The sequence below is a fragment of the Gavia stellata genome, chromosome 4, assembly GCF_030936135.1.
Source record: "Gavia stellata isolate bGavSte3 chromosome 4, bGavSte3.hap2, whole genome shotgun sequence".
Lineage (NCBI taxonomy): Eukaryota > Metazoa > Chordata > Aves > Gaviiformes > Gaviidae > Gavia > Gavia stellata.
The window spans coordinates 56,408,732-56,436,370 of record NC_082597.1 but is presented as its reverse complement, the minus strand read 5'-3'; the positions used below and the strand labels follow the sequence as shown (position 1 = coordinate 56,436,370).

General features: G+C 55.1%; 1 protein-coding gene across 1 annotated transcript; it reads right to left on the bottom strand.

The window, feature by feature from the left end:
• Positions 1 to 17,229: 17,229 nt before the first annotated feature.
• Positions 17,230 to 26,141, bottom strand: TOB2 (transducer of ERBB2, 2). Its single transcript, XM_059816517.1, has 2 exons — positions 26,100 to 26,141; positions 17,230 to 21,695 (listed from the first exon to the last, which is right to left on the bottom strand). The coding sequence occupies exon 2, from the start codon at positions 21,607 to 21,609 to the stop codon at positions 20,587 to 20,589; it is 1,023 nt and encodes a 340-aa protein (XP_059672500.1). The 5' UTR covers positions 21,610 to 21,695; positions 26,100 to 26,141; the 3' UTR covers positions 17,230 to 20,586.
• Between the last annotated feature and the right edge of the window lie 1,498 nt (positions 26,142 to 27,639).

Below are 27,639 nucleotides of genomic sequence, written 5' to 3'. Positions count from 1 at the left end.
TTACAGCTCAGAATACTGTTGGGCTTTGAGAAGCTAAATCTGTGGGGTGACCAGGTTGCAAAAGTGGTTCAACTTCCATTTGCCCCTGAATTCCCCTTCAGGCATCCCATGGCATCGTAGCCCTGTGTGACTGTTCAAGCAAGAAGGAATGGAGGTGACTGAAGAGCAGGGTGACACCTTCTCTGCTGACATGCAAAGTTGGGACACAGCCTGCTGTTGTGCCTGGGGAAGCAGCAAGACCTGCAATAGCGTGGGAGTCCCAGCTCACGCATGTGGGTGAAACCTTGCTGGAGACCCTGTGTGTATACCAGACCCACCAGCCAGTGTAGCTTCTGACTACAGTATGACACTGGAGCCCCTTGCCTGCCCTGGAAGAGGCAGAGGGGCTGGAGATGCCATTGTGTAGAGGCCTTGGAGCAAGAGTCTGTGTTCCGCCCTGCCCCAGTTGTCCAGCCTGTGATGCTGGGAGGAGAGGTGGGAAGGGAGATCAGTGCTGCATGTGAGACCTGAGCAGGCTTCTGAGGAGAGAGAGGGCAGTGGAAGGAAACTGGGAGCAAACTGACTGTGAGGGAGTCAAGCCAGAAGTTAGTGGTTTAGGTAATTGCAGAAGAGCAACATGGGACCAGCCTTCCTCCCCTCCGGAAAGGGGAAGTGGCAGAAGAGGCTGGCTTGGGACGTAGCTAGACAGAGTAGAGAGGAAAGGTGCTGGCAGTATTCCAGACGTGGCAAGAGATGAGTTCAAGTAGCTTTTCCCTCTTGTGCTTGAGCACAAGTTTATGGTCAAAACTGGCTCTTGAATGCTTTTATCCTGAAATCTGCTTCCAGCTTGTGAGAGCAGGCTCAGCACCCCAGGCCTGGTTGAGCCCCGGAGCAGCAAGCCTTTGAGCCAGATCCATGTCCATGTTCCGTGGTGGCAGCATGGCAGCAATAGGCCACCCACCTGCACTGCCCCGCTCCAGACTTCGTGCTCAGGTGCACCCGATCCCGTGGTGCTTCTCAGCCTACTCATGCTTGAGAAGGTTGCCTGTGGCTCCCAAACAGCAGCTGCTTCAGCCAGCTTCAGTCTTTGTCATCAGTCAGCCAATGCATTCATTTGATCTTGCTGGCTGCTTGTTTGCTCCTAAGGCTTTATATGCTATCTATAAATGTAAAATACATAATTTGAGGAGAAGTAGCCTCCTCATATTCTCCTAGATTCACATACTGCCTCAATCCAGCAAGCAATGGGTGCTCCAGTGTCCTGCTCCTCCTTGGGACACTGTTGCAGCCCAGGAAAAGGTGCCGTTTCCAAATCCTTCTCATCCTGAAGGTAAGGCTGGCCTCACCAAGCTACAAGACTGCAGGCCTACTGCAGGACATGAGGTTGGTTTGGGGACTTGCTGCACATCCCTCCTCCGCAACTCAGAGCTGTCATGTATGCTCACTGCCTTGTGCAGTGCAAGCCCCGTCAGAACCTGTGAGATCAGGGATGTTTGCAGAGCTGAGGACACGTGGCCTACAAGTAACTTCACCACAAGGAGATCTCACTACTCTTTGCACTACCAAGGCCTGCTGACCCAAAATGGCTCCTGAGAAGGAATGAATATCGTATTATTGTGGTGTGCTGCCATTTGGGGGGGGCAGCCTTCTCCTCGGGCAGAAAGACAGCCTCCATCACAGCCTAGCTAGGGGCTGCCAAGCCTGGAGAGGGTCCCCGGGTCTTGCTGCTTGGCAGAGGAGGGATCACGGTGGCCAAGGCACCAGCCTGCACCCTCAGGTTAGGGCTACGCTGCCAGAAGTGTGGCAGGCTGGACCAACCGCTCTCTTCCCCCACCCCAAACTTGCCGGTGGCTGGGGAGCGGATGCCTGGCTGGAGCGCTCATTTGAGCAGTGCTGCTGGACGGTTCGGCTGTTTGCAGTCCCTAAATTTTTTGAGGAAAGATTATTTTGTGTTTATGCTGCCTTTGCGTGCTGGGGGATCGAAACAACTACGGGCGTGGTAAAAAGCTGTGGCTGCAGGAGCCGGGGACCAGCTCTCCTGCCTGTGCGGCCATGTCACGGTTGTGCGTTTGCTCGCTGCAGCTCAGAGGGGCAGATCGCTCCCCCCTGCCCGGAGCCACCGGCGTCTTGAGGCGTCAGGGTGCGTGCGCACGGCAGGCAGGGCGGCTCACGGGCAAAGGGAGGCGTTTCAAACTCCTCGCGTTTCCCTCCCCTGTTAATCCTAGCCGCAAGACCTAAACCCACCTGTGGGGAAACGCGCGGTGGCTCACAAGCGGGGCGCTGCCGGCGCCCACTCGGCATGACCCAGCTTCACGCTGGAAGGAGGCAGCAGGCAGGCTGGCACAGGCAGCACCGCGCCGCCGGGCGAGCTCGGCCGCTGCCCGTGCAGCCCCAGCGGGGCTTCTGCCAGCCCGGCGAGCCGCCAGCGGGAAGCGAACGCTGCTCCCCGCCACCCCCGGCAGCCTCCGTGGCGCCCCAAGCGGCCGTTGGGCCGCGCCCTTCCAACGGCCGCCGCGAGGTGGCGCTGCGGCAGCAGGGACCGCACCGACCTGCCCGGGCCCGGGCGGGCAGCCGGCGGCAGCGCCCGTGGCCTCTGCCGCCCGTGGCCTCTGCCGCCCGTGGCCTCTGCCGCCCGCCCCTCGGCCCGGGCAGCGAAGCTCTGCCTCATCCCGTGGCCACGGGAGCCGGCACCCCTCCTCTGGCCCGGCGCTAGGCACAGCTCCCTCCTGGTCCCTGCAGCCCGATAGCAAACTAGGCGACATCTGCGGTGGGGGGAGAACGGCGAGGATCAGCCGAGCGGGACACAGTGGTGGCCTGGGAGTAGCCGCTGAGAGGTGGGAGGCTGGAAGAGGCAGCCCTGACCCTCCTGCTGAGGGACCTGCTGTCCTCTGACAGCTCTCCACCGCCTCCTGCACTGACCCCACCGTAGCCCTAATCAAGTCTCCCACTTCAGGACAGTTCTGCCTGGGCTGTGCCCAGCTGCCCCTGGCACTGAGGACTCAGCAGGCAAAAATAGCTGGCACCCTACCCGCAAGCCTGAGGATCTTATCAGGGTAATGTGGGCTCCACCCCACATGGAAATGTAGGCCTGGGACTTTGACTCCTGTCCTTCTGACCTGCGCACACTGTAGTGTAATGCCCGAGTCCAGACACGTAGGGACCATCCAGGGAACGTCCTGACCGCCTCATCCTGAAGGCATCCCCTCACTTGCCATGGTGACACTCCACAGAAGCCTAAAGATACTAACACAGCAGAGGGAGCAAGTGGGAGAGAGCAAAGGTGTCTCTAGCATCCCCAAGCTCCTACAACAGGGAAAACGCAGACAAGGAGTCCCATAAGTGCACTGCTTCCTGCAATGAACAACAGCTCCAGCTCCCCAGGTCGCCCCAGCACACCAAGCCTGAAGGAAATGCCTTCCTGGCCCTAGAGCTGGCTTTGTCTTGAGCCTGTGAGCAAGGCAAACCAACACATCCAAAGCATGACTAAGAGCAGCAGGAGTAGCCCTGTTCCTCCTCCCTGCCTCACCCCAACCCTGTGGCTAGCCTTGGCCAGAGAGGTTACAGAGATGAAGGAAATGAAACAATTTCCTAAAAACCCAGAAGGAAAAGAGATGACCTCTTCCTTGCCTCTTTAAGGATCCGGGAGGACCCTGAAGGAGAAGATTAATAACATGTAACCTAAAAAGGATGCAACACATTGAGGTTTCAGCTCTGTACCAGTCCCTCTGGGGATCAGCTTGGGGACATGAGTGCAAGCTTTATTTCAGATATTTGTATGGCTCCCTCCTGTCCTGCCATGCAGTGACTACCAGCCAGCTCCATCTCTTACCAAATCAGGCCTCTTCTGCCCACCTTCCAGCCTGACAGGCTGTCGCAGACGTTTATACCGTGGCTGGCTAGGAATTTCTTTCTAATTTTAAGTCAAAATGTATTTCTGATCCACATGAGCTTCTGGGAGTATGAATTAGACTTTTGCTCTAGCATGGATTTATGATGTATGGATTCTGTCCCCCCACCCCTCCTATTTTGGATTAAACAAGCTGCACACTCACAATGGCCACTTACAAGCCTGCTCTGTACCTTCTGCAGGTCAGCTCCATCCTTTCTGAGGAGGGATGTCTAGAGCAGCAGCTACAATGTCACGTGAAGTGGTGCCTCATACTTATTAGTCTCTTCAGACAATTCTTTAATGGGCATATCATTGAACTGAGTGTCTTTATTCAAAGACAAGTTGCAGCACATGGGCAGCGTCTACCCACTGCCTGTCTTCCATCGCTCCAGCTTGAGGGGCACCTGTCTTACAGCATTCTGGGGCAAAACACTGCCGGTTTTGACAACTCCCCTTTCCCTGTGACCAGTATCGCCTCTCTCTTAGCCAGCTCCTCACCCGCCTTGCCTCTACCCTGCCGGTCTCCGTGCCGGCAGCGTTCAGTGGGAGATGAGACATTACGCAGTCCCCTCCTCCACACCATCTGTCTCTTGCCCTCGCTCTGAGGGACAAGGTGGTCCTGGGGTATCACATCTCCACATGAGAAGGTAGGGGTTTTTTCCCCCTCAAGTTCCCTTCTGCTCTGCTCCAAGGAATTGCGATAACCCTGTGGCTCGAGGAGGAGGGAATGACCTTTCTAAAGTTACAGGGAGAGGCTGGGGGAAGGAAAAGGCCACCACTGCCCCGCTGGCAAGGGCTGTGAGAGATGAAGGAGAGGATGTCGGGGGGCTGTTGATGGGCAAGGAGGGCTGGACTTGGATGTGTCCTCCAGGTACCACCAGCCCCGTGATGAGGTGCTGCGTGTCTCTCTGTGGCAGTACAAACCTTTGCTCAGGACTGGCTGGGCAGAGCCCGGCAGTACCAGTTGCCTCCGTGGGGCCGGTCTGGACAACCATACAGCCTGGCTGGGGCTGCAGGGAAGAGCTGGAGGAGGAGGGAAGGGGGAGATTTAAAAATAGTCCCTGTCTCATTTTTGCAGCTGTCATTCATGGTGCGTAAGCGAGCCTGAGGCCTCCCAGCTCCGGTACACACTATGCCTTACATAATGGGAGACACGCGGGCATCGCTTCGGGCCGGGAACAGGCAGGGACATGACATTTACGCTGCCCTGCCAAAGCCGATGAGCAGCTCCCAGGTTCCTGGGCCCTGGAAACAGCCTCTGGGCTGGGGAAAGCAGCTCTCGTGCCTGGCAGGGGCAACCCAGCCACAGCCACGGGCTGGGGAGGAGGTGAGGGAGAGCGGGGTGCAGCCCAAAGGTGAAGGCTGGTCACTGGGTAGGGGCTGCTGGAAGAAAGCAGGCAGGAGCTGCCAAGCCGCTGCAGTACTTCTGGAGCAAATGGCTGTGGGAAGGGGCCGGGGGCTGCGGGGAAAGCTGGGGGAAAAGCCACAGTAGGTGCCAAGGGGTAACTGTTTGCCTGAGGGGAAGATGTGGCTGCAGGTGGTAGAGTAGGAGGGGTCCAGAGATGGCACCAGGAAGTGGGGAGGAAAAGGGTGCAGAGCAGCTCCCCAGGAGGCTTAGAAACTGGGAAGGGGAGAGTGGGAGGCGTGGGAGGATGGATCTGGGGGAGGAGGAGAGGGGCAGGCAGTGCAGGGAGGGACTGTGCTGAGGGGAGCTGGCAGGGGAGTCGGGGGAGTGGATGGAGAGCGTTTGAGAGGAAGGACAGTGCTGGGACTGGTGGGGGCTGGGGAAATGGAGGATGATTCGGGTGCCTGAGGGAAAGGTGAAGGTCCATTGGAGCTATCAGGACTGCCTATCCTTGTCTGCCTCCTCGGTTCTACAGGCCAAACGCTGCAAAGGGCAAAAGAGCGCTCCACAGCCACTCCCCACCTCATTCCCCCCTCCGATGTTGGCCACGCTTGGACTCTGGTGCTGCTCCCACATGCCTTTTCCCTACCTCCCCGAGCTACCCCAGCTCTGAAAACTGCTGACTCAGGGAAATTCCAGAGACAAGGGGCCGCGCATGTGGCAGCAGGTCAGGATGACAGAGCTGGGCAGCAGTGGGGAGGCCACCACTCTGCGCCTGCGAGCCTCAGCCTCCCAGCCTATCTCATCTAGAAACACTTCCACCCCTCCCACCTTCTGGCCAGGAACTGAGCCATATGTCTCCTCACTGTAGGATCCTCTCTTCTTCCAAAGATCACTGGCTTTCATGCTTTATACACCAGCAGCCAGACTGCCTCCGGTAAGGCATGAGTCATTGTGGTGCGGTTATTTAAAGTGTGTCTTCTGAGTGCTAGCCACGTGCCTGTGCTGTGCAGGCTGAGAAGGAAAGCGCAGTCGGACCCCAGAGCTTACACGTGGAGGGCTGGATGCTGAAAGAAACACTGAGCCCTGGTCAGCTTCTCCCAGAGCAAAGGGAAACCTTGGCATTTCTCAGCAGCACCCCCCTCAGCGGGGAGAACAACGCAGCTCAGCCCAGGCTCAAACAATGCTGAGCTATTTCCATAACCACAAACCAACTGTGCTTCACAGGAGGTGACTGTGTTGTCACCTGGGGGTTCAGTAGGCCTGGGGCTGGTTTGGCTATCCGCTGCATGAGAGGCATGACCCGGAGCTGCCAGGATGGCGCTGGAATGGTGCTTGGGTTCTCCTGGTGCTGGAGCAGGAGCCGGAGTCCAACCCTGAAACTTCAGGCAGCTACAGACTTCTAACAGCTGTTAGGGAAATGGATGTCTTAGCTAGTAAATATTTATGGCATATTCTAACTACTCCCTGCTGTTTTCCATTAGGACTGACATCCCAGAGCAATGAGTAAGTCCCAGTGTATGTCCTTCCTGGCTCCACATCACTCAGCCGGACCTGCTGCGGGGCTGCTGGCCTATGAATAAGTCCAGGCTTGGGGAAGCTCATTCTCTCCCCGCATCCCGCTGGCACTGACTGAGGTCCCAAGCACGCAGCGTGCTTAGGCTAAGCACCGCCACAGCCATCCCATCCTGCCCCACTGGGGAGAGGTAGTAACAACCGCCAGCCCTTCACCTTGTGCCCTGGCAGGAGGTTTAAGATATTGCTGCTGGCCAAGCTGAGGCGTGTATGGATAAGGAGGCGTTTCTAGTGTATGGATAAGGAGGCGTTCCTGCTGAGTGTGATGTCTGCATTGGCAGTCAGCGGCAAGGAGCTGAAAAAGCGGAGCAGAGTTTTGCAGGGGGACCACATGCAGGCCAGCTAGATGGAAGATCTCAGCTGTATTTCCTCACAAAAGTGATATTCTCCGGCCCAGGGCAGGGGAAGTACCTGCCATCTCCCAATCTGGGGCAGCAAAAGCGCAGGGCTGCTCTCACTGGTTGCAGGGTACCAAGATGCATCCACAACTTTCCCTTCCTTTGGGCCAGGCCTCCTGGGACCAAAACAGCCTTTCCCCAGAGCCTGGCTGCTTCTTGCGCATTAACCTCTCAGGGAGGGTCTTTTCACAGGGGTGCAATGCCACCTTGAGCCCACACAGGATCACTTTTCTTTCCTGTAACATACGTCATTTAGCTTCAAAGTGTCACAAAAGGTATCAGGGAAGGTATTTGTGCTAATTGCTCATTAAGCACTTCCGGAAAAAAAATCAGGCTCATCCTTTCCAAGACAGCAACAGCAGGAGAGAAATGTGCCAGGTATGGGAGCTGTTGTCCTCTCCATGCCCAGCTCCTTCCTGCCTCCCTTTTCTGGCCTGTTGGAGGGCTGCTGTCTCTCTTCCATCTCTCCCTTTGCGTTACTCCTTGATTTTCCCTCGTTCCATCTCCTTTGCTTTCTACGCTTAATTTTTCTCTTGTCTAGACTTTGATCTTCACATTTCTTTTGCTCTGTCCTCTTCCTTGTCCTTTTCCCTCTCTCCCCACTGCCTCATCTCCCTCCCCCTTCATTCACCAGTCAGTGGTGGCCATGAGCCAAAGCAGTGCCGGAGCTGTCAATAAAAGAGCTCTCCAACTCCTACAAACCATATTACAACCCCAAACACCATTTGTACCCGAGACTGTGGGCTCCAAGCCCATCTGCAGCTCAAACCTCTCACAGCTAAGCCCTCCTCCTACGCAGCTCCACTACACTAGACCTCCACTACTTGTTGCTACAGCTGTAAAACAAGGGACTGACACAGCAGGGGAGGGATCGTAGCTGCTAAAACCATGTGTTTCATGCACCAGCTCTCCTGTTAATCTACGTCAGGCCCATAGAGGCTGATGTTTATTGCATGTCTTCTCTCTGCTGCCTGAAGTCCATGTGCTGCAGGCACCTGCACACCTTGGGACCTTCCCTGCAGTGATGGGATGCACTCAGGGCTATGTAGAGTCCACTTTGAGCCTGGCCCCCCCTAGCTAACAAGCACCAAGCTGTTCTCTCTGGTCTCTCCCTTCACTATGAAGTAACTTCTTCATCATCTTCTTCATTAGAGGATCTGGAGAGGGGTCAGGACAGTGAGCAACAGTTGCAAAACGGTATAGGGCTTGAAGAAGTATTTGCATGAGGAACAGCAGGGCTTTGGGATTTTGCTTCCCATTGATGATAGAATTATCCTCATCTTGAGCAAGGCCACACTGAGCTACAAGCCTCTTTGCAAGCTGAGACATCTTGGGCTTACCTGGTATTAGGCCAGAAAAAATTACAGTTGCAGGAAATGGCATCGACCACTTGGGAGCCAGGGCCATGCTGTGTGGATGGGTCTGAACCGCTGCCTGGGCTGGGTGGTGGGTAGCCTGGAGCTGCTTTCAGGTGGGATGATAACCTGATGCCTTGACAATGATGTCTGGTGAATTAAGTCCTGTGGTATTTTTGTAATAGCAGAGTTGTGAATCCCAGCTTCCCAGCTAAATTGCACTTGAGTAATGCTCTCATGACTTGACGATCTCCCCAACATTTTAATTAGTCATTTCTGTCTTCCCTACTGTGACATGGTATAAAATTATTGTTATTAGCACAAAATGGCTGCCCTGACACTCACTGTCACACAGCCCTTTTCAAGATGGGGCTGTATTTCAGCAGAAATGGGTGGTCTTGAAGGTGTCTTTGGAGCCATTGGGGGGAAAAAAATCATCAACATAGTGGACACAGACTCAAGAGCAGACCTTTTGACGACTTTTCTTCGCAGCCCACTTGGGGGCTGACGTCCAAGGGCCTGTAATGCTCCCACTGAAGTCAACTTTTGTTACTGAGTGCAACAGAAGCAGAAGCAGGTCCTGGGGAAGGACATCAATGACAAGAGCATGGGACAGAGAAGATTCAGAGGGTTCATGTACCCTGACTCCTCTGCGTGCATAGGCAAGCAGAGCTGCATCGATACTGCTGTTTTATACCGAGCTCTGCAGGAACAGTTTGTACTCGTAGATAACACAGCGTGGTGATCACAAAGACCTGCCTCCCTTTTGGCTTGAGCAAAACTCAGTGTTTCCATTAGTAAGCGAACTGAGTGATGGCATTAGGTAGTTTGACATAATCCTGTTTGCCTACAAAGAATATAAACTCCAGCTTCTGTAAGCACAGCAGGAGTCAAACTGCATCAACAGCTTCTTTGGTCATTGCTCTAAGCCTCTTTTTAACCAGTTCTTCAACCTGCTTGGAAAAATCTCCTCAAGCTCTTGCTGCGTGTCACGTCGCACGTTCTTCGCTGCGCTGCCTGTACACTTCTACAGTTTCCACTGCCACTCTTCAGCCTCTCCTCCCTTCCAGCTTCCCTCCAAAGGTTTGCTTTGGGGTCAGTAGTTCCCAAGTGCCTTAGGCCATCTGTGGTAGCCACACAGTGCAGGAATTCGGTAAGACAAAGCTGTCTTTCATCAGACAATGGCATTTATGCCCCTCTATCATCATATTGCATCAACATGCATGATGTGTCAATGCCCCATTGTCACTTTGCTTCTGATTTAAACACCTCTGGGGTTTAATGAATTTTCCTCCTGCTGTAAACCAGTGGTCAGGGGCATGGTCACCCTTTAATCCTGGCATAATTTTGGACATCCTGGGAAGGGTGGCAGAGCCAAATGCAGCTGCAGCATCCTTCAAAGGCTGAAGGGTGTTTTGGAGACTTCCACAAAGCAAGAATCCACCTTGCAAAACCCATCATCCCAGCTGGTCAGCAGAAACTGGTCTCAACCAGCTGTTCATAACGAGCTCCCCTCATCTCCAGCCACGCTTCTGCAATCCTCACATCTGCCACCTGCTCTGTCATTAGCTCTTGGGCCATAGCCAAAGACTGTGGCAACACCTGAACTACTAATTGGGTTATTGCAGCAGCACTAACAGAGCTGGGATGCCTCTGCCGGCCAAGCCAACTCTGCTCCAAGATGCGCCAGCATGCAGCCAGCGCTCTCGCTGTGCTTGAAACCCCCTGCACTACAATGCAGCGACGAGCTCCTGCAGCTATGTGCCCTGCAGATATTTTTGCAAATGCTCTTCGGCTGCATCGAGGGCAGCCATTGCCAGCCAGGCAGGGCATGTGTGGGAAGTGGAGAAGACCAGGAGGAGCTGTGGTGGGGGAAAAAAGGGAATCAGTTGATCACAGGTGAATGGCACAGGGGGGATGGGTCCAGCAGGAGGCAAAGGTACTACAGGGAGAGATATAGCGGCTCACTGGTGGCAGAACTCTCCCTTGCAGCCTGCTGCTGGCTGCTGTTTGCTCCCAGGATCAGACCACAGCATTTAGGGAAAATAATCCATTGGAGCAAGGAAGATAGAGAGGCAAGTGAGAGGAGAAGGCTGGGGCTCTAGAGAAGGATGCTTCCCAAGTTCCCGAGGTGGATGAGTTCCCACCTGGGGAATACCAGCACCCATGGTGGCATTAGCTTGTCTCGCAGTCAGAGAGCTGGGAAACCCTTCCACGCTCCTGGGGTCTTCCTATAGCCTCTGCAGCAGGTGCGTGTAATGGCAAACATTATAGAGATGCATTTGCAGCCATCCACCTTCCTTTCTAGTCTGCTTGGTGAAGAGCATCCACAAGGGAGAGCAGACAGACTCAGCTATGGCCCAGCATGTGTTTAACTCCCTGAGGCCCAACCTGCTTTGCTTGGCAGGTGTGAAGAGGGCAGCATTCATGCAGCACAAGCAAATGCTTTGGCAGGACAGGCTCCAGGCAGGAGTGACGCTGGCTGTGCCCTAGGGCAGGAGGCTTTTGAGGGGCTGAGAGGTGAAGAGCCATGGCCCTGCAGCCTGCTTTGCCAGTGGCAGAGCCTGGAAAGCCAGCCACTGCCACCACAAGATAAGATAGATCCTGCCAAGAGACAATTACCTCCAGGAGGAAACATGGCTCCCTCCAGGAGCAGCAGTTACTAATTCCACCACCAATATCTTCAGGTGAAGAAGAGGGTGGCCAACAGCCTCGCGAGGCACAGGAGGAGAGGAAGAGCTCTCTGTGCATTTGGCTGGCAGGGCAATGGCACAGCCTGCAATGGAGACCCTTTTCTGTCTGCAGACCTTGCAGGGAGAGGGGGCAAAATTAAAGACAGTGAAGTAAATGGGAGTCCCCTTGCTAATCGTACCTTCCTCAACAGAGTTGCATCACAGAAAAATACCGGGGGACGTTTTGGGGGGTTTTTGTGAGATCATAGCCAGCTCCCTGTACCCAATTCTATCAAGGTAACACTAGATAAAATCAATCAGTGGGCTTTTTTCAACGAGGCAGCGACCGCCCCCATTTTACCTTCTACGCTGTGTAAGCCAAAAGGCACCTTCAACCTTTCACTGGAAATTTTGCCGCACCACTGAGGCGACATGGGCTTCTCCATTGGGGTGCTGTGGTCTTGCTTTTGTGGCTTCCTCAGGTAATGGGCAGCTCCCACCAGCTCTTGCAGTCCTACATGGGGAGAGCAGCTCTGGGGAAGACACATGCAACTCTGCAGGACACTCCAGGTATGTTAAAGGAAGATGTCCAGCCCCAACCGGTTCTGGACTATGAAGGTCTACTGGCCAGGCAAGGGAAGGGTCAGCACACAGTTACTAACACAGACGTCCACTTCCTAGTGATGCTTTGCAGATTAGCGTTGTGGTCCTCAGACAACATCATTCAAACAGTTCATCCCACTTTCCAGGGAAGCTCACTAATGGAGGGCAGAAATCAATCGGGTGTTGCTGGAAGACCCACGGGTCCCCACAGCAGCTCTTAGCAGTTATTCCATGCGCTCAGAGGAATCAGCGCTTTGGTCTCAGGCACCCCACAATATAAAACACTGGGGCCAAGGTTGGATGGACTCAGGTCCTTTTGTAGTATTTTAAGGTGCACACTGGGAAGCCTGGAGGGTTTTTTTTAAAAATATAAAGTAGGAAAATCTCCTCAGCTGTGATGTTGTCTGTGTGCTGAATATCTGTATGACTAAGAGATGCGGTCAGTGGCTTTCTCCTGCAATAAATACTGGTCTAATATGACTGTGATTGAGTACGTGCTGGTTAGATGCTGTATTATTCTCTGGTTGCTATGGAGCTATTGTAGTTCCCACTATCACCTCTGTCACCATTGACTTTGGGAAGGTTTCTACTTATGTGCACTGGTTGGTCAAAAAAATTCCAGGAACAAGTATCTCCAGGGAGGAAAATAATATTTTTCAAAGAGCACTGTGCCTTTGGAGAAGAGAATAACTCCAAGATTAAAAAAAAGTCTTATCAGAATAAAATAATCTTTCTTAGTATCAACCAGTTAGTCTCAGTGACCAAGTTTCTAGTTTGAAGGACCAAGTGAGGTCTCTCTCGCGTGGTTTTATGCAGTTGATCTCTGCTGTGATTTATAATCTGGAATATAGCAAAGTTTCTTTGCTTGTATTTCCAAAAATCAGCTATTTGTGGTTCCCTGTGCTGATGTGTTAGCACTTACTCTGTAGGTTATAGCATCCAACAGCTACTGCTTACGCAGCAAGACAGCTCTCCTCAGCAGTGCTGGGCATCTTCGGCTCTGCCTCGGGGCATCACAGCCCACCTGTGCCCTTTCTGCATTTATTTTGTTGGATCCTATTTTTGTCTGGGTTTTTCAAGTCTTTTCCCTTCCTCGGTGGATGGCTGGCACTCCTCCAGCATGTCTCCATCCCGTCCCTCTGCATCATCTCCTTTCCCATTCAGGGCAGTTCACAGCACTGGCAGGGTCAGCGTAAGGCAGCAGGAGAAACCAACGGGTGCCAGCCCCGGTGCTCCCCGCAAGCGCGGTGAAACCATGACCTGTCCCCGAGCCTCAGCGTCTCCACGTCTGTGCTCAAGGCACTGACAGCTCTGTGACTGAAGGGCGCTCTGTGAGAGCTGGCCATGTCCCCAGAGGGGAACCACCATGTCAGGACCAGTCCAGATAGGAGAGTTAGAGGATGATTGTGTGTGAGAATGTGACAAGCAGGGAGCCAGGCGGGGACGGGGAGGTTACGCTGGGCTGTGATGGCCGGGAAGGAGGCCTACGCAGCTGCAGCCCATGTTGGGTCACCAGGAACACACCCCGTTTCACTGGGTGGTGAAGGGAAGAGGGGAGTTCCAGCCTCCCTCACCTCCCTGTGACGTTTGCACCTGTGTGTAAGCACCTCGGATGTCCCCAGGGTGCTGTCCTTCCCTCTGCTCCTCAGTCCTTCCCTGGCTCATGTTTGTGGTCTTCCAGACATCTCTGCTGCTCCTTTCCCCCACGTTCTCCGCTGTGCTGCCAGTCTGTCCCCCCAGGGGTGCAAACACCAGTGCTCCCCCAGCAAATGAGGTCTCTTCGGTTCCTCCCTGGTTTTCTGCGTGCCCATGGCCCCTCACTTGCCCTGTGCATCGTGAGAGTGCCACCGCTTCAGCAGGCAGCAGGCTCTGCGGGTGACACCGGTTCATCCTCCTGGCTGCAGCTGGGCGCTGCACAGCAATGCTGGGCAGAAGCAGGGACGGAGGGCGACCTTGGCAGATTTTGGAAACGTGCCCAGCGCCTGCTGTGACGTCACTCAGGCCTCTGCGGGAGCCCGGAACAGCACGTGTTGATGCCGAACCTGACCACAGGAAGATCAGGAAATGCAAAAGCGCCTGTTGCTGGACTTGGCCCTCTGTGAATTCGCCAAGCTCTGGGGGCAAAGGGAGGCCCATGGAAGAAGTGTGTCCTGCTGCAGCAACATTGCCTGTTGCCCTCCCTACACATCACCTTGCGTGGATTATTTTGGGTTTGTTTTTTTTCCTAATGAAAGCCCCAGCTACGCCTTCTGCAAGCAGTTTCTGGCTGATTCATTTGAAGGAAAACTTTGTCCTTGGAGGAAACACCCTGCCAAGTGGGAGGGACATGCTCCCTCCTGGAGATCTGCTTCCTTCAGCAGTCAGGCTGCACTGGCAGTGCAGCAGGCTGTGCAAGGCCAACAAAAATAAGCAAAAAACCCCCTCAACTACATCTCAGCAACCATGGAATAATACTTGCCTCCTCAGCATTTGGTGAAGAGGGAGCAAGTTACCCCATGCCTCCACCTGCATCACTCCCTGCCCCTCCTCAAGGCACAGTGGCAAAATTTGACCTTGAACCTCCTTCGTAGAGATCTCCTTTTCCTAACCCACTGCCATGCCTCTGAGGGCTTCTTGGGGAAAAAAAAATCACGTGTCACTCCCCAGCACATGCACTTACCATGCTGGAGTCACTTTTGCCGCTGGCAATGGCCACACACAAATTGGCCGTCACGCAAATTGGCCCTTCACTGACCGGTACGACTCAAAAGCACCATGCGTGCCTGCTGGGGCTTAGCCTTCACTGAGATGTCTTGGGGCCGGGAGGGGAAAAACTCCTCTCTTTAGCAGCTTTATAAAAAGCAGACTGGGTTTCTGGAGGTGACAACACAGGCAGCAGCAGGGGGACAGGGGAAGAACAGCTCTGTAAGGGCCAGGGCGAGCATGTTCCCGGCCATGTTTGAATTGGAGCCTGGCCATAGAAACTGAAGGAAAAAGCACAAGGTTTGGGAGGTGGCTAACCTTGGCCACAGCCTGCCTCTGGGCTGGTGCCTGCGTTCCAGCAGAGGACGGACACGGGGCGGGAAGACCTGGCCGTCCCTCTGCAACCATGGTGTCAGCCTCACCCCTCGTATCCGTCGGGGCCACAGGCAGCGCCCAGGGCCGCAGCCACATGAGCGGGGAGCAGGTGGTGTTGGCAAGGAGCACTCCTTGGGGCCGCCAAGGACTCGGCAGGTCCCAGCCCCCCACCAGCAGTGTTTTTCCACCTCTTGGTCCTGGCACATTGGCAGGTGCAGGGGCACAGGGAGGCACCCGCTGTTGGCAGCGCCTGCGCAATGTGTTATTCAATCCCAGTAATACCAAATCTCCGGGAGGCTTTAGGGCAGTGGGAGACACTCTCCTGCTGGAGCAAACTCAGGCTGTTTTCCTGGACCTGTATTTAAAACACAGTCCAGGGCACGGCTGCCTTACAGAGGGCTTTTCACGCTTGCATAGGCTTTCCTCTGGTCGACAGCCCCCTCCGTCTCCCAGAGCAGCCTGATCCATGTCAGAAACTGCTGCTGTCACAAACTGAAAAGCCCAGGGCCAAAGCATGACATTTTCTACCCAAGCTGTCTCCTCCTTTCAGGTGGGAACCCGCCCACTAAGTGACTCAAGTTGCAAGTCTCCTTCGTAATAACGGAGTCCCCTGTGATGAATGTCTGAACACCCCCACGCCCCTCACTTCAGAGGTTTCGGGAGACAAGTCCCATCTTGTTGCCGTGCCTTGCTGGAGCACCCTATTGGGGACCGACTCCATCACTGCCCAAACACACAGCAAATATTCCCACCCCCACCCTCTCCTGAAGGCTGAGGGAGGGCAGATCCCTGTCCCTGCGCACTGCTTCCAGGTGAGTGTTTCACCTCCCCACACCCTTCAGGCTCCCTGAGACAGCACAAGGGCAAATACCCCATGAGGAACGAGGCTCTACTAAGACTTTTCCCTAATCCCTACCCAGGCTGTGCAGCTATCAGCTGTAAACTAACTCCAGGCCCTACCGCTCAGCGTACCTGTGCCCAAAAAGGGAAAGGCTCCATGCCTCCCTGCGTCACAGCCAAGCAAATGTAGGGCAAGGATCAGGAAGGCACATACTCGCCGTCAATTTTCCATTTCCAGAAATGTGTCTAAGGGCAAGCATTTGTGCATGCTTTAGATAAATGATTATAAGGTGTTTGAGACACAAAGGGCAAAAAATAGTTTTGCTGCTTAGCAGAGTGTGACAGTCACGTGGCGTGCAGCAGGCACGAGCAGCAGCCCAGCTCCCAGGCCTTGCAAAGCCAAGGGCAAAGCAGCACGAGTTCTTCCAGGAAGAAATTCAGGCTAGAGGGGCTGAGGGGGCATGGGTAAGGATGCTAGCAGGAGCCAGTACAAGCTCCACATTTGGTTTCCTCAAGTACATTCAGAGCAGCTCCCTTCAACTGCTTTTCAAGGAGGTGGCGCAGGAAGCTGCAAGCCATCCCTCGAGCAGGAGGTAGCGGGAGTGCAGTGGGGCTGGGGAAGCGGGGTTACACAGCCATGGGGCACACGTGGGGTGGGACAGGCATTTCAGCATCTTCCTCAGTACAGAGGGGCCATCTCATTCTGCTAAAAAGCAGCAGCTCCCTCCAACAGAAATTCTGATTAAATCCAAGCAATGAGAGGTTAGAAAGAAAAGAGAAACAAAATCAGACCTTCATCATCACTGCTTGTTCTCATATCCAGCCTCAAGCCCACTCTCCTATGAGAAGCCACCTTGCATGAACATTCACAGCAGGAAGGGCATGGCCTGCACACACACCTTGAGGCTTCCTTTGCTTAGCAAGTACCCCAGATGCCCCAAGATAAACCCAAACTGGTTTGTCTAGAGAGGAGACAAACCAGCCCACCAACAGCACCCCCTCTGCAGAAACCACTGCCTGGGAAAGCTTCATCTACCCCCTACAATGACAGCAGACAGATCCCAGCCCGGCCCCACAGCCGATGGCCTTGGCAAGCCAGGTATTTTACGAACTCTGCTGATTGACTGAAAGCCCCAAGAGGCACCATGCGCCTAAGGCAAAGCATCCTGCTCCCTCCTCCCCCCTGCCAGGGAGCTGACTCAGCAGGCCAGGCACACCCCCCCCCCCCCCTTTTTCCTACACCACTGCTATTTTTGGCAGTGCAAGAGGTCAGGGAGACAGCCACCCTTGTTGCATGCACAAGCCTGGGCATCACCGGACTTATTCCTAACCCAACGAAACCTCCACCGAGCAGACCGCAAATTGTAACCTCGCCTGTGAGAGGAAGATGCCAAGCGCCAGTTCATCTGAAGGCAGCCAGGGAGGGAAGGTGGCCATATCCCTCCTCACGCAGGAACAGGCACAGCAGAGGTATTCTCTCCCCACCGAGCACACACCACACGACAACTGGTTATTATATCATGCTTTTAATACAAACTTAAAAAAATCTGGAACAATAGAAACTGTACAGATTTGATCAACCTTTTTGTTTTTTTTTTAACTAAATCTCTAGACACACCAATGTCCCGTTCCAAAATATTGCACAACATTCTGAATACAAAACTCTGATTGTATTCCTCCTTCGCTAAAGAAAAAGAAAAAAAAGACAGCAACCCCCTGGGGTTCCCCCTCTAAGTAGCCCCCTTCTCAGAAAGAAACCCAAACAGAGCACACATGGAAACCCTCTGCTCAGAGACATACAGACTTCTATCCTCTTTCACTCATTGTTTCCCACAGGGCAGCTGTCGATTCACTCCTCAGAGAGGGGTGGGAGGGAAAGGAGGGAGGCTGAGTGGGGAAAAAGGAATCTTCACCACTTCTTTTTTTTTTTAAAGTTTTTTTCCTGAAAAAATATTTTTTTCTCTCCTCTTTTTAAGAAAAAATCTTGAAAAGAAAAAAATTACAGTTTTTTTACGTTAGAAATATACATATATTATATATACCTCTTACATTTTACAAATGTAGCAAATTATTCAATACAAACAGACATCAACAAAAAGAACACAAACCCATAAAAAATAAAAGTTAAAAAAAAATTTCTCTCTTCTCTTCCTAAGAAACCAGGTAAATTAGTGCAGGTTTTTAAAAAATAAAATTGAAGCTGAACACCTACATCCAAGACTAGAAAAGACCTGAAAAGGCCATTAGTTTCCATTGCTGCCTGACAGTGGAGGAACGTTTCTGAAGCACGCTTTTTTCCTTTTAAGATACAAAGAGGTTGGTCCCTCCTCTTTTCCTCCTTCCGCTCACACCACTATTTTTAAAGCAGGTATAATACGTGTGGCAGGGCAAAGCGGCATCAAAGCTTCACACTCATAAGCAGGTGGCCAGGGGGCATGCCCACCTCTCCCCTCCCTCCCTGTGCCGGAGGAGAACACTATGTCCCACCACAGCAGCTCACAGGTGGCTTTGCCAGATGTGGGCACAGTGAAGGACAACTGGATCAGGTCCTGTGATTGTGGGCTGAGCACCCCTCAGTCCAGCATGGCAAGTGGGCAAGCACTCGGCAGCACACTCCCACGGAGAAGGACAGGATGGCAGTGGTAACATCAGTTAAGTGGGTGGTCAAAAAAAAAAAAAAAGAAAGAAAAAGGGAAACCCAACAGCTTGGCCATTCCTCAGCAACTTGTCCTAGTCTGGAAACCTGCAGGGTTGAGGCTGCAAGTGCCGGTTTGGGGGAAGCTAGCTGGGCTCCATGCTCCTTGCCCACCCGCCGCATTGGTCATAGCCTGATGGCAAGCAGCCTGCTTGCAAACCCGCACTGGGTGGGAGGTCAGGACCGTGCCTCCCCCAGTCCCCCAGCAAGGGGAAGGGTGCGATGGAAACTCTCCTTCAAGAGCTCCGGGCAGTGGCAGTCTCCCTGGGACAGCCCGTTACCTCTGCAAAGGCTCACTGGCAACACAAGAGGGCTGGAGTGCCTTCATCTCAGCTCGAGGGAAGGGAGTGGGAAAAGCATGAGGTCAAGCCCATCTCCCCTGAAACAGCGATGTCTTGAAAGAGCACATTGGTTCAACAGATACAGGAGAAGCAGGTTTCAGAAGGTGCTCCAGAGACATCATTGAAAGAAAGCCAAACCTCACGTTTGGGAGGCAGCAAAAAGCTTATTTTTCTTTTAAACTGAGAACTTCAAAGACTGGAGTCTCATCATCTCCATCTCTCTCCTCTTTGCACGCTTCCATACTCCCACAACAGCCTCCAAGGAGACCTCCTTCCCACCTAGAGAGCCTCCATCCTGCCTGGGCAAGAAGGAACCCCTTCCTTCGGCTTCGTGTGAAGGTGGGTTTTGGAGTCCCTGACACAGACACAACCTAGCTGAAAAGCCACTACCACCCGACTGCAGCACATCATCCCAGGGAAAGCTGCAGGGGTGTTCCCAGATCCCAGACCTGCAGTGGGGAGGCACCATACATTCACATGCAGCGATGGCTGCTCGCCTTCGGAGCACCCATCCCCGCTTTGCTCTAAGCCTGCCACCATCCACACTGACATGATCTGGCTGGAATGATGAGTTTATGCCAGGTGCTTCCCTTCCGCACCTCATCAGCCACCTCCTCATGCTCCTCCAGAAGGGCAGGGGAGGGGGTTTAGTCATGCATACACCTGGCTGAAAGCACAAACCCTTTGCTACCAATCAAGAGAGCAGCTTCAATAACATAGCCCTTTCTCTTCCTCAAAAGTAGTGCTGCCTCTCTAGCTAAAAAAGAAAGAATTCCCTCTCTGAGACAAGAAGATGAATTCACAGCAGGGCATGAGAACGCAGACCCAGGAGGCTGCCCCAGTTGACTGCTGGTGGATGCTGGCCCCTGCTGCTGGGGAGAACATCTGGGAAGCAGTGGCAGGATCCAAGTGGGGCCACCTGGCTCTGCACCACCTCCCCCAGCCACAGGGACAGGCGCATGGTGTTTCTACACCACAGGGCTGTCGCCCAGATTGACTGGGCAGCCCTGAGAGGACACAGAAAGGCCCCCTCGCTCACACACAGAAGGGGATGATAACCAGAGTCACTCAGTTCAAAGTGCTGTCCCCCTGCAGCCATGGCTGGAAGTGCAGATGAGGAAGGGGAGCAGAAGCCATTTCACAGTTACGCTCTACCCTCCCTGCTACATGCTGGGAGGTGGTCAAGAAGAGTCAGTGCTTTTCAGCACACAGACAGAACAGCTGACACCAGCCTGGGCTGGAGAGTCTGGAGCAACAACAGCACAACAGTCTATGCCCGTGGGCACAGTAGATGCTCTCCGTCTACACGCAGAGCCGTAGCAGAAAAAGCAAGCCCACCCACCCATTTCTGGCTAGCACGCAACAAGAGTGTGTGTGTCTCTACCAACACTGACTCATCCTCTCCCCGTCCCTCCTCCAGCGAGGTGGTATGAAGAAGACATCCCTACACCCAGGTGAAAGGACCCTGTGTCCAATGCTGGGCGGGGGGGGTGCAGGGAATCAGAAGTATTGTGACCTATGTTTGCACCAGTCCTGGGCTGGGGTGGGAGAAGGGGAAACACAAACCAAAAAAATCCTAAGACTCATTTAAGGAGTAAAAAAGTGAGTAGGAAAAAAGCATAGGGACTGAGTTAAAAAAACAAGTCAGTGCTTCAGGAGCGTTGCCAGCACAGCGCAACAACACTGGGCTCTCTCTTTTCCCAAGAAGCTATATTTATAAGATTTGAGTATTTTCTGTATATTTCTATTTTTCTTTTCTCTCCCTCTTTTTTGTTTATTTTGTTCTTGTTTCCCCCCCGCCTCCCTCCCTGCCCCAAAATACTCTCCTTCCTTGTGGTCAGTTGGCCAGGACAACAGGCTGGAACGACTGGCTGGGATACTGCATGGCATTCAGGTTGTAGCTGAGTCCTTCCACAAAGGGAGACTTCTCCAGAAAGAGGCTGTTGGTGCTGCCACCGAAGACCTGAGCCATATCAAAGGTACCACCTGTGCCGGTGTTGAACTGCGATGCCGGTGGAATGCTGCTGGCCTGGCTCTCACTGGCAACACCATCAAAGAAGAGACTGCTGGCTCCCGGCGACCCGCCGCTGTAAACAAACTCCTTGGCGTTGGGGGAGAGCTGTGACTGTGGGGCTTGGCTCCCAGTGCTCCCGACGAAGTTCAGAGAGTGCATAGACAGGGAGAGGCCCTTGTGCTTCAGCAGGTTGGTGGTGGGAGACCTGACCATCCTTGGCTGCTGCCCAGCCCCTGCTCCACCACCCCCTCCTCCGGCTCCTCCACCCTTCTTCATCTTCGTAGAGCCGAACTTTGTGGCAGCAAAGGTGGCAGTGGTGAAAGTGATGGGCTGGGCAGAGCGAGGGATGAAGGTGGGGCTAGGTGACTGGCCGAAGGAGGGGGACGGAGAGTTGGACAGCGAGTTGTCCTGGCTGCCAATGGGGACAAATACCTGGGCATCGGGGTTGAAGCTGCTCTTGATTTCTTTGTCCAGCTCCACGGCACTGCAGCCCTCGCTGTCATCTAGGTAGAGGACCTTAACAGAGCCTTTCTCGCCGATCTGGTAGGAAACCTCAAAAGGATCAATCCAGACACTCAGCTCTTCTGGCACGTTGGCACGCACATCCTCCACAGCCAGCCCGCTCCGCTTGGCCGCCAGCTCCACCACCGGATCCACCGTCTCCCCTATATGAACGCAGCGATAGCCAGATCCCTTCAGAGGCTTCTCTGGGTACCAGTGACCCTCATATTTCTTCTTCAGCAGGCGCTCTAGCTCCTCACCAAACAGGTCTGCCCGCCTCCGAGGAAGCTTGTTGTACAGGTATGAGATGATGAAGTTAAGAGCAACTTTGATCTCCAGATGCATACTCCCTTCGCAGCAAGCAAGTCAAGGCAGTGTATTAAAAGAGACAAAACAACACACACATAGACAAGATTTGGCTCCAAACAGACCTAGGGAAAGAGAGAAAAGGATGAAGACAAGAGAACACAACAACTCTCCACCTGTTGAGATAAACAGCCATGCTTTTTCATTAACAAAAGCAGAATGAGCAGCTTGCACAAACGCTGACAAGCAGTGATGCTCTGTAGAAGAATCACCCCAAATCTACTGGACCTCAAAACAGAGAGATGCTGGTAGGGGGGAGTCCCTCTGCTCCTCTAAGGAAGAAATAAGGGTGTAGCTACTACCCGCACACAGGCACGTACATTATACTTACCTCACTGCCAAATAGCGCTGCTGAAACCCATCAGGCCAACTGTCTGCTCTGGCAGCGCCATTTCAGCACATCTAACACACCCCTCTATGCCCTGGCACTCAGGTGCTTCCAGCACAGCTCACCTGCACCAGCCTCTCCAGAATATAAGCGCACCACCTGAACAGCCTCGTGACTTGCTCAGCAGCTTGTGCAGAGACCTACTCGCGCTCAGGATGGCAGGGCCAGCCTCTCATCCAGGAGGCCAGGCGGTCATGCCGGGTGCCGCATCCTGCTGGCACAAGCGCAGAAGGGACAAGAAGGAACAAGGGAGGGTGCTGAGGCACCAGCTGCCAGCCCGTGTTTACTATCCCCTTGACTGGCAGGCACGTATCTTATTAAGCGTACCCAGTTAAGGCTCTGCCTAGCTACAAGTCTAGAATCCCCGTTTAATTCATCTGAGGCAGAGAGCGAGGCAGGAAACATGCACGGGGTCACAAAACACACATGTGCCAACAGCCTGTCTAATACAGTTCACATCGCTTATCCCTGCGCAGAGGGAAGATGAGCTCTGCCAGGATCAGGTACCCGCTTAATAAAAACTGAAATTGCTTGCCAAAGACTGAAGTAATCCTCCTTCCCTCCCTCCCTTCCTCGTGAGGAAGTCTCTGAAATGGAGAGAACCCACAAAAGCACAACGCAAAACCACAACACCCAACTATCCCATTATACACAGATTTGCAAATTATGTTAGCCTGGGTACAAAAAACCCCCAGGTAGGTCAGCACGGTGCTCCGTCACCCATCCAAAGAAAACGAATCCCACAGATATTTTAAGAAGCAGCACACTTCCAGTAGCCTCCACGCCTCTCCAGGGGCAAGCAGAATATCCAGTTTTTAATTGGCAGCTTAGTCAGAGGCCGCTCTGTCTTCAACTGCCCTCACCTTGCTCAAACAGACACACTGCGTTCAACCATCTTCCTAAAATGGGCTTTGGGGACACTCTCACACAGCACTCAAGCCAATGTTTACAACTTGTGCCAATTATCTGGGGGTGGGGATGGAGTACAAACATACTGTGTCAGCATTCCCCTGAAAAACCGGGAATCCCAGCAGCACAACCAGGTATCCACGCTGGCCTAGGTCAGGAGGAAGAAAACACGGCCAGACTCGTTTGCTTGGTGTAGTTTAGGGGACAAGAAGGACAAAATAAATTTTAAAGAAACCCTCAAGTATTTTGAGGCTTTATTACAGAAAAAGGGGGTGCAGATTCTATGCTGCTTCTGTACTAGTCTGAGTTCAGAGAGGCTTGGATTCAGGATGATCGTAACCAGAAGCAGATCCCACACCTCAAGTCTGCCAATAAGGTGGTCAGTTCTGGAAGGAATCCCCTTCAGGTTTGACTCAGCAACATGAAAAAACACAGGAATGAGGGGATGGAAGAGGGAGAGAAGTCTTGCCTTTAAAACCTGCTTTAAGGAATTACTGTAGTGTAACAACTTTTGGTAGGTCACCAAGACCTGCCCAAGTTCAAATAAGAACAGATGAACACCAAAGAAATAAGCAACCAGAGTTTTTCAGAGAACAGAAAGGAGAAGCCATTTTCATTAGGCAAGAGTCTCAGCACAGAGACAGAGCCTTTTTAAGAGGAAACAGCACAAAGCAAACCCCTGAAAGAGCACACCTAATGTTAACAAGAGCTTATATGGCCCATACCACCTCAAGGGGGGATTATATGGAGCCCTCTTGCTCCTTTGGCTTTGAGGTACCCAAGGGAAAGGACAGCTTGGGATCCCAAGCAAATTAAGCAGGAAGAGAACAGCCAGTTTGTAAATCTTTTAATCTCATGTGATAAATTCTAATCCACATCCAAAGTCTATTAAGAAAACAGAAATTACAGATTGGGAAAGGAGCAAAGGCCAAAATTTGTTACCACTCTGTTTGCAACACAAATGCCTCAATATACTTTGAGAAGTCCATGTCCTCATCAACCTTCTGCAGAAGACATTGAAGAGATACAATTATAAATCATTGCCTCCTTTTTTCTCTTCTTTAAAAAGTACTCCATCTTCCTAAAGAGGGAATACTCTGTACATTGATTATGAAAAAGATGAGTTAATTAGCCTAATAATAACAACAGCTGCCAAGGTAGCTGCATATAGCCGATACTTGCAAAAGGCACAAGAAGTCAGAGACACCACTGACTCCTCAAGTTGTTGACATGGTAAGATGTGCTCCAGTAGGACCCCCTCAACCTCTTTCTACTGCACCAAAATGTGATAACACAGTAATAAAAGGAAAAAAAAAACACCAAAAAACCCCACAGCTGAAGCAGCATGGCTCCGAGACAAGAAACAACTAAACATCAATTGTAAAAGGTATTCTCTATAAAGAAAGGCTTGACCACATTACCAGCATTTCCAGAGTAAAAGCTTACTGTACCATGGGCAGACCATCAAGGTGCTGGCAGGGACCAAAGGGCTGTTCCTCTGCTCTGCGGAGGGGAGGTAGGAGCCCCCTCAGACCCCCTGATTATCAGCACACCGACCATGCTGAAGGAGAGAGGCCAAATTACCACTTGCATCACAGGAGAGCAAATACAGAAATGACGCCCTCTCCTCCTCACTATGCAAACACGGCGGGTGACCTTGCGAGTATCCCTCCAAGCTCCTGAGCGAGGTCTGGCCCCCGGGAACCGGCTGGCTGCCGCCTCACCAGCGGCATTTCCAGTGACTTTAGAAGACAGCTGCCACGACGACCTGTGGTCCCACAGCCGGCCACACCCGCCCGGAACAAGGGCCCCCTTTCCAGCCTCCCCCCCCCTCAATCCCACCCACGGGCGGCGGAGGAACTCCCCCCACTTGAGGCGAGCGTCCCTGCGGGGACGCACCCGAGGCAAGCGGCCGGCCGCCCCCTCCCCGGGAGGACGGCCATTGCTGGTGACCCGGCCGGACAGCCTCCCTCTCCCCACACCTCGCCGCTGCGGAGCACCCTGGGAGTTGTAGTCCTCGCCCCCCACCCCCCCGCGACCTACTTCGCCCCCGGACTACGCCTCCCGTCGCGCCCCGCGGCCGGCCCGGCCCGGCGCTTTGCTCGGCGGGGCAGGACACAGAATTTTCCACAGCACATGCGCCCTGGCGCCCCGCCCGCCCCGGCGCTGCCCACCTCGGGGAACACGCCCCGCGGCCCGGCGCTCGGGACGGCCGGGCAGCCGCCCCCTTCTTCCCTTCCCCTCCTTCTCGGCAGGGACGGGGAGGCGCGTCCCCACCCTAAGGCAGCCTCCCACCGCCCCACGGCTGCGGGACGGAGCCCAGGAGGCCACAAGCCCCGTGTCGTAGCCCCGTCCCGCCTGTCCCCGTGCCCCCGGTGGTGCACGCGGGGTCGCAAACAAGGTCCCCAAAAGGGCTCTTTGACGGAGGGAGGAAAGGTGCCCCCCCCCCCCCCCCCAAGGGCGAGCTCCTGGCCCCCCATACCCGGCGGGGCACCGCGGCGGCCCCCGAGGCCTAGAGGACCGGGGTGCGGGGGTACAGCACCGACGCCCCGACACCTTCCCCCGAAGGAAACCCAGGCCTGACCTTCCCCCGTAGCGGCATATCCCCTCCCTAGGGGCGGCCGTGCCCGCGAAGGGCACCTCGGCCGGGTCCCCCCCGCCTTCACGACGGAGGCAGAGGGCCCCTCCGCCGGGAGAGGGGACGGCGGCGCACAGCCCAGCCCCAGCAGCGCCTTTGTTGTCGCCGGGCTTCTCCCCGCCGGAGCCCGCGGTGACTGGATCCGCCGTGCGGGAAGGGAGACACCCCGGCGACACCCTCCCTCCCCCGGCACCCCCGGGCCCAGCCTGCTCTTTTCGGGGCTGCTGGGGCTGAGCCGCACCCCGCCCCCGTCCCCCCATCAGGCTGGCGGCGACCGAACAAAATGGTGAACTGGGGCATTGCAAAGCGTCGCTGACCCAATGACTTTCACACTCCCCCTCCCTTGAAGCCCCACGAATCCTCCCCGGGGGCCAGCAGCCGCAGGGTCGCTCCACGGACGGATAAATTACCTCCCCCGGGCAGGGAGGGGGACGATGAGCCCCCTCAGGCCGAGCCCACAAAGGGAAGGCGGGCTAGGGGGACCCGGCCCGAGAAGGGCTCGGGGAGGAGGGAAGCACCCCCGGCCCCACTTACTTCGTCCTCGGCTCCAGGGCCGGCGGCTGTCGGCGGGCGGGGGCCGTGGGCGCTGCCGGCAGAGCCCGGGCGGTGCGTGCGGGTCTCTGCCCCGTCCCGTCCCCTCCCTCGCCTTATCCCCAGCGGTGCGGTTCCTCCGCGGGGCGGGCCCGGGAGCTGCGGCGCGGGCCGGAGGTGGTGCGGACCAGCCCGGAGGTGGGGGTGCGGATGCCGGTGCCTGTGTCGCCGCCGCCGCCGCCTCGCCTCTCCTCGCCCCGCCACCCCGGAGCCGCCCGCGCCCTGGCCCCGAGTGAGCCAACTCACGGCAAACTTTCACCCTTAGCAACCCCGCGCAGGGATCCGCGCTCCCGCCCAGCGTGATGCGGCCGCGGAGGACGGGCCGGGACTACTTCCCCCTCCCCTCGGCTCCCGCTCAGCCCCCGGGACTGGGTCTGCTTTAATTCCCCTTTTTCTCCCTCCGCTGCCGGTGCAGCAGCCGCGGCGGCCGCGTGGAACCGGGGACCGTCCCGAGTCTGGGCGCCAGGGGAGGGAAGGGGCAGGGGGTTTAGCGGGGATGAGGATTGACCTGAGGATTTCCCCAAGCAGCTTAGCCTGAGGCGGGGGGCCACTGCGAGGTGATGGAGCGGGAGCGGGGAGGGACGGAACCGGCTGGCATTCTCCTCGCATCCGCACACGACGAGTGCTTGGCAGCAGCTGCCACAGCAGGCCAGGGGGCCTGGTGCTATCAGGCCCCGGCTCCGTGGCAGGACTGGCCCCGAGGTGAGGGGGCCCCTGAGGGATTTGGGCTCCCGAGGGGACAAGCCCCCTGCACAACCCCAGCGAACTCTTCCAGAACTCCCGTGCTGGAATCGCGAAGACGTGCTAACGGCGCAGGCAGGAGAGTTTGGGGGTGAGGCGCCCAGAAGGGTGTGAAGAGAACAGGCAACCCTGGCTCCTTCCCTCACTGCAAGTCCCTCGGGACCCTCAGCCCTGTGACACGGGGGGCAGGCACGGGCGGGGAGGCTGCAAGCCCATCTCCTCAGGGGACAACGGGGCAAGGCCAAGTGAGGCCGGCCGGTGTCACTCCCGGAGCAGGCACAACCACCCCTACCTACGGCCCCGTTCCCCAAGGCAGGGAAGGCGCCTCAGCCCCGCCGGCACCGCGCTCTCCGCCCGGCGGCGCACAACTTGCGGACTACTTTGTTGCCGCACGCCTGCGCGCCTCCGCCTTCACCACAGGCCCGTCCCGACCGCGGCAGAGGCGAGGGACCTGCAAGGTGCGCGAGTGGCGGCCGTGCTAAAAATAACTGCGGCGTGTTAGCAACAGCCTTCCCATTGGCTGGCCGGGCCCGGCGGCGCCTTCGAATTGGTGCGCTGCTTCAGCCAGTGAGCCGAGAGGGGTGTGCGCGGGAGGGGGGCGGCCCCGGGGCCCGGCCCCGCCCCGCCCGGCGCGGGGGCTGCCGGGAGTTGTAGTTGCCAGGGAGGGCACGGCCTGCCCCGGCTTGGCCGCCCCCATCCCGCACCGCGGGGTGTTCGAGGGCTCCGGCCGGGCCAGGAGGGC